This window comes from Candoia aspera, chromosome 12 (assembly GCF_035149785.1).
Source record: "Candoia aspera isolate rCanAsp1 chromosome 12, rCanAsp1.hap2, whole genome shotgun sequence".
Lineage (NCBI taxonomy): Eukaryota > Metazoa > Chordata > Lepidosauria > Squamata > Boidae > Candoia > Candoia aspera.
In genome coordinates this window covers 1,498,398-1,505,156 of record NC_086164.1, presented here as the reverse complement: position 1 = coordinate 1,505,156, position 6,759 = coordinate 1,498,398, and the positions used below count along the sequence as shown (strand labels likewise).

The 6,759-nt window shown below is 53.1% G+C and overlaps 1 protein-coding gene across 1 annotated transcript in view; it reads right to left on the bottom strand.

Annotated features, from left to right (window-relative positions):
* Positions 1–391: 391 nt before the first annotated feature.
* The window catches only part of DOCK11 (dedicator of cytokinesis 11), a 76,747-nt gene continuing 70,379 nt past the window's right edge, over positions 392–6,759 (bottom strand). Inside the window, exons 53-54 of the mRNA XM_063313746.1 lie at positions 5,253–5,391; positions 392–809 (exon numbers count right to left, since the gene is read on the bottom strand). Of these exons, the coding sequence (XP_063169816.1) occupies positions 708–809; positions 5,253–5,391 (241 nt within the window). The 3' untranslated portion in view covers positions 392–707. The remainder of the gene's footprint in view (positions 810–5,252; positions 5,392–6,759) is intronic.

Sequence of the window (6,759 nt, the reverse complement as noted above, 5' to 3'; positions counted from 1 at the left end):
AGAACTCGGGCAGCCGTAGGTGCATTTGCAGGTGATGCTCGGCCAGGATGTTTTGAAACCCCGTCTTGCTAAATAGACCCCAAAGGCTTGGCCTGCGCAGCATGAAGCCGTCCTGGACGGGTTTGCCAAGAACCACCACAAACAAACTACAGCCTAACCTTGCATGCAAAGTTCCCACATCTCCCTTCCCCCCCCCCCCCCCCCCGCTTTTAAGCAACCCAAGTAGGCAGGTTGAGCAAACACAGGAAATGCTCGGAAACTTTTTCAGGGCAACGTTTTGCTCTTCCTCATGGGGGGAACCGTGAGATTCCACCTAGGCCTGGGGACCAACACGGTTTCTGCTTCCTATCGGAGAGGCAGATGCCTCCCACCCACACAACCCATGCGCGCCTTACAAAAACAGCTTCCCGCTTTATTATATTCCATTGTACAGCTTTACAGGGAATGATTTTGAAGTCTGTCATTCAGTGAAACGGGCTGAAAAATGCTTTCGAGGTACGTTTAGCACAATGCAACGGAGACGGGTAGAAAAAGAAAGCGGGGAGGCACTTTCCTGGCTCAAACAAGTACCCTGTGGGCCCCCCTTTGAGCAAGAGGGGGCGGGAGCCTTCCAGCTTGGAGGCCCCCCCGTTTCAGGCAGCATCCAGATTATTCCTGAGAAAGATCTGCTGAGTGTGCCCGGTTCCATTCTGAGGCTCCACGTTGGTTCAGAAGGAGCTGTACCCTTCCCCGGAGGTCCCGCTGATGGCACAGAAGACGTGCAGGGTGTTTGGCATCCAGGACGGGTGGCTGGTGTCTTCTTGGTAGATCTGAAAATGAAAGCTGAGTGAGCACGGGCCTCTCCGCCCCAGAGTGGGAGAAAAGTATTTGGCCAAGAGAAATGAAAACAGTGTGGCATTACCCAACCTGGTCCTCAGAGCTGTTATTGCAAGGGCAGCATGAGGAAGGAAACAAAGACAAGGAGAGAGGTTATTGAGGTGCCAACTCTTCCCTGCCTGTGGTCCATGTTTCAAAACCCCATGAGTGGGAAAGCAGGGCTTCAGCTGCTCCTCTGGGCAGGCTCAGCAGCAAAACAAAGCCCCCCTACCACCACCCCCGTGGGACGAACAGCCCACAAGGAAGTGCCGCGGTTCAGCGGTGAAGACGTTGTCTTCTCAAGGGCCAGTTGGTTCCTTCTGCGGGGTGTGACTTGAGCAAGAGAACATCGAGGGAAAACCAAAGGGGGGACTGAACGCAGCCTGCTTCCTGATGCGCCCCCCCCCCAAGGAAATTCGTGGCTACTCCCGACAGCATCACTGCACTCTGAGGCTTCGTGTTGGCAGGACTTTGCTTCGCTTTTCTTTGCTGCGCGGATTCTTCTCAAACCGGGGGAAGAAGCCCGGGGTGGGGGAAGCGTAGAGCTTCCCAGCCCTCGAACTGACAGATCGCCCTGCAAAGGCAGGTCCTGTAAATCAGTGGAGGATTCAGCCCAGCCACTTGATTCCAACCAGACCCCAACAGAAGGATCCACTCTGCTGCCCACCCGCTGTTTATCAAGGGTCCTAATGGAAGGATTAATTAAGAGAAGGGCAAAGCACAACTCCTCCTGATGACCAGAGCTGCTCCTGGGGGGGGGGGATCTTTTCTCCTGCCATGGCTGCACCCCCATCACCAGTTCTTTTGGCGGGGGCTCTGGGCCAGGCACCGTCCCCATCATCAATTGCAACCGGCCCTTGCTTGGGCACTGCTTCTCCCATCATTTGGTTTATTTCAGAAACTGCAAACAAAGACTGAGCAGAGCAGCAGGGCAATCTGTGTGCAGAGGTGGGGAGCAAAACGTGCCCCCCCACAAAGACACATCAGGAAAGGTGGTCCCTAGGAATGGGGGACCCATCCTCCCTTCTCCAACCACTATTGCTGGAAATGAGCAGCATGCTTTTCCAGCAAACACACAAAGATGGTAATCTAAGCCCTACAAACTGGGGGTGGGGGGCAGCCCTGGTTGACCCTGAAAACCTAAGCAATGTCAGCCTTCACTGACGCTTGGGGGAGAACTATCGGGGAATCCCAGGACTGCAGGCTTGACGGAGAAGCTGAAAAGGCTTCCATATTGTTGTCCCTATGCAGACTGCATGGCTGTGGCCGGGAACTGAGCCTGACTCAATAGTAACTTCACTTTCCTTCCTAGCGGCTTTATTGTCGTACTAAATGGTGCCAAATGGAAGACGGGTGTCATTTGGTCACCCTGTTTGGGGGCAGCTGGTTAACCAAAGACTTAGATCCTTGGAAGCGTGGAGAGTGAATCAGATCCATCAATTTTTTAAAAAACAAATGATTTAAATGAAGCTTTTTTCTCTGAGTGGCAACTGGCTGACCTTCTCCGGCCTTCCAACCTGAGCAAGCCAGGCCAGATTAGTGTGTGGATGGGAGACCTCCAAAAGATCCTGGGGCTGTAGGGTAGAGTGGAGGCCAACAATCCATCTTGGGAGAAAGCAAATCATTTCTGTACAGTTGCCAAGAAAATGATTTGTCCGTGAAGTCCCTGGGTGTCGAGCAGACAATTTTTACTTTTTTCCCATGCTCCTTTGCGGCAGTGATTCCTTTTCAGACTGCAAGGAGGGACATTTGGCGAAAGGGACTTGTTCCTAAATTCTCTTTTGTGCCATGAAAATTCATCCAGCTTCCTGGGCACTCTGTCTCCTTGGCTCCTGATCCTGGCATGACTGTCTTCCAACCACCTTTCCTGTTTCATTCCACAAGCATGTTCTTTGCCAGGCCAGACCCCAAACATCGTCCAGACTAGCTGAGCCTTCTCTGGGCTGCTGCTCTGCTTGTTATTATTTTGGCCATCCTGTTTCCACCAGATCCCTTCTCCAGAGACATGTGAGGGTGCTGCGCAGAGTTGTGCTGGATGGGGATTATGGCAGGCGGGTGTGGGTGGGGTGGGGAGCCTGCTCTAAAGGCCATGCATCTTGGGTTGTGCATGGGACAGCAGGCAGCCATCTGTTCACCCATGACATATTTGGCGCCCAGCTGGTTTTTCCAAGGACGGTGGGACTTAGTCCCCTGGCGGTCTGCCGCCCACTGGGGCTCACTTGTGAAAAACAGAGTGTGGGCTCCTTTCATTTTTTTTAAAAGATCATTTGAGTAATTTCATGGGGAACAGAGACCAAAAAAATGCTAACTGGCTTGCAGACCAAACCCTTGATTTCTGCACTGGGTAATCCCCAGTGTGGTTTTTCTCTCATTCTGTTTTTGCTTTTCATAAAAAGCCAGAATCATAAACAGCTCCTTTTCACTCCAAGGTACTGCAGATCCACTTTTAATTTTGCAACCCTGATTTCAGAGGTGGAATCCACATATTTCTCCTAAATTGTTGCAGATGGCGGGGGGTGTGTGTGCTAGGACCACACTGGGAAGTTTCCTGCAAAGCAGATACTGCCCACACCTTTCTGAGCAGCTTCTCAGAGCCAGGAGTTCGGGAAGCCCACTCCCTCTAGAAGGGTTTGGAGAAAAACCTGTGCACAAGGGGCTTTGCCCTGCGCTGTTGCTGTCAACATCGCTGCCATTTCACCACCTCTGGAGGCAAAAAGGAGGTTCTGTCTTCCAGCTTCTTTCTAGATTCCAGCACTAGCATTAGCCTTGCAGATCTTCCCAGGGCCCACCCTCTGTTCCCAACATCTTCTTTAAGCATGAAGCAACTCAGAGAGGTCTGCAGCTTGCAGGAGGAGCATCCCAGGGTTCCTTTCAGATCTGCCTGTGGAAGACTGGTGTGTGTGTGTGTGTGTGTGTGTGCGCGCGTGCGCGCACGCGCAATCCCTTCCCCACCATCTCTAGACAAGGCTGGGAAATGTTTTTCCACGGACCCCGGAGCACAGCAGTTGCTGCAATTAATATGGCCAATTCTGAGCTGCGAGGCCACTGCTGCCCCATGGAACAGCCCCCCCCCACCCCCAAGAGAGATCTGCCCTACATTATTAGCAGTCAAAACCTGGTTACTGCAACTGGCCTTGGAGGGGGAGACAATTCAAGAGATTCCTGCTGTGTAAGAGGATACGTGGCGTTTAGGATTCCTTGGCAGGGAAATGTTTTATTGCGTAATACTGCTTATGGTTTGGTTAAGTTTTGGCTGTTTAAACCTTGCTGGCAAGGGGTGGGATTGTAGGGACTGACAGGCAGTGGAGCAGTAAAGTAAACAGAGAAACCAATTAAAGGGTCTGCCTCTGGAAGAGGCTCCCTCCTGGGTCCCTAGTGGGACAGAGGGGGGCCAGCAAACTCGATCCAGACAAGGGTTTTCCTCTGGAAGCCTCTGCTTCCAACATGAATGTATTTCAGGATGTCCAGGCAACAGTGCCCTCCCTGTGCCCCCTCCCCTGATTTCGTCCTGCAGCTTCTGACTCAGACCACGAAAAGTCTTCTAAAGATGGGAAAATCAGAGAATGCTATTCTGGCTACTTGGGGCTTGGTAACCCTTGGGTTGTCTGTCTGGCACCAAGGAGGGCCAGTCCTGTTTTCTTCCCAGGGCAAACAATCCAGAAGGAACAAGAACAGAACTGAAGCAGTGCCAATGGCAGCACATCCTTCTCCATTTGAATATGAGCCTGGTTTGCCCCTTCTATGCAAATCCAGCTGCAGAGAATGGAAAGGGCACAGCTTGGGCGAGGGTGGAGCATGTAAAGTGGGAAGGGTTTGGATGTCTGGGCTCCCTCACCCAACCCATGTTGCAACAGAGAGATAAAACATCCTTGTTTTGATTCTGTTTGCAAATGACCTTAAACAGGACGGCTGTGTTCACCACACTAAGCTTTGCATCCCAGGTTCATAAGCAGCCGCACAGGCCTTCCATGCCAAGCCCCAAGCAAACCATGTCACGTTTGGTCCTGGCCTGAGCTATTCCTTCCTTCACCTGCTTTGGAGGGGTGGACTAGGGATTATCCTGGGCCCGAGATGTGGTGCAAAGCTTGGGAGTTGGCCCCACCATTGCTTGGCCTCTGCACCATCTGGGCCACTCCTCTCCACCCTCAGCCCAAGCAGCCACGTTCTCTGGGCCGCCCAGCCCAGGTGCTCCCTTCTTCGCCCAGTTCTGCTCCTCCCCGTTCTCTTGTTTTAAGCGAAGGTCCCTCACGGCCCAAAGCCACACAGGTGCTGAGCAACCCAAGCTGTCGAAGCACAGAGCATAGCACGATGCCACCAAGGGGCTGTCTTTCTTCCTTGGCACAGTCTGGAGAGGCCTGTCCTGTCTTTGCTCTCAGGGCCGCCCCCCTGGTCCTCACCTGTTCATGCAGGATGTCAGAGAGCTCTTTCACCATCTCCCTGAAGTTCGACTTCAACTCCTCGTGATATTCAGCCTGGTCCTCTTTTATTAGCCGTTCATTGAACTCGAGGGCAATTCCACAGGCTTGGATAAACTTCCTAGAGGGAAGATAAATTGACTCTGGGTTTCAACCCTTCCTCGGAATCAGCGGTGGGGGGTGGGAGTGGTTTAAAGCGCAGGCTGTGCAGCCTGCAAAAGCAAGGTTTGGAAAGGCAAGGAGGAACTGTAAACTGTATTAGGATAGAAGGTTGTTGTTTTCTTGAACAGAGAAATGCTGTTTCTGGGAAGCAGAGAAAGGCCCCAAACTTCTGGCCAGATCAAAGGGAGGCCCCCAGCCAGGACCTCTGTTCCTGGAAATAGTTGGGACAATTGCAAAACTGCCAGGCGGGGGGTGGGGGAGCAGAGAGGAGCATCTGACACACCAGGGAGGGCACCCATCAAGGTGGTAGAAGCTCTGCAATTGCTCCTCTCCTGGCAATCTTCTTGGGGGAGATGGGCGGTGGCAAAATTGGAAAGATAAATAAAATAAATCTCTCTTTTCCCTGGGGCAGAGAGAGCAGGGCTGGGGAGAAGGGGATGAACCCCCCTCTTTGGCTCGGCAATTCTGGGCTGATTCCAGCCACGTTCTAAAATGCATCCTGAAGGAGATGCACCCAGGAGGGTCCTGCTGCTCTGGCATCCCCAAAGTAAACACCCCCAGGTGGCCCATGCATGCTCGGCTGAAGCCACACCCTGCTTTGCACAGACAAGGTGAAGCTGACTCATGAGAAAACACCGGCGAAGCGGGCTTGCAAAAGAGCCGAGGAAGCAAAAGGACCATCTGCCCCTTTTCTTCAGAAACCCTTTGAGGGTTCCTTTTGATCTGTTAGATTCAGATCCTGCTTTTTCTCCGAGACTTCAGCTTGGCGTGTGCAGCCCTCCCCCCCCCTTATTTTCCCCACCGCAACCCTGCGAGGGAGGCTGGGTTGGAAGAGCACAAATGATCCATGAGCATCCTGTCCCTGCTGTCTCTTGGGCTAGGAGAGGGACGGGCCCAAAGCCCCCAGGAAGCTCCAGGGTCTGGGGGGGGGGGCAAACCTGGGTCTCCCCAGTCCTAAGCCAACAACCATCTTGGATTCAGAGGGATGCCCCAGGGAGCCTCTGGGGCTGAGTGGGGACTGGAACCTGCCCCCCCTCCTAATCCAACCACTTTCCCACCCCATCCTCCAGTTTAGAAAGAATTCACGTCCTTTTTGCTAATCAGTGACATTCCAGGCCCTGCTTTCTGTCGGGAGATGCTGGCAGTCCAAGGGTCCTGGGGAGGGCCTGGCAGCATTCTCCAGAGTTGGGTGTACACTTGGCACCCTGCCTTTCCAAAGCACGGCCCTGGGAAGGATGCGGCTCTGTATTTGCCTAATTTGCTTGAGCAAAGTTCAAAAGGGCACAGTGCAGCTGGGATGGTAAGGAGCCAGCCAGCCAGAACAGAC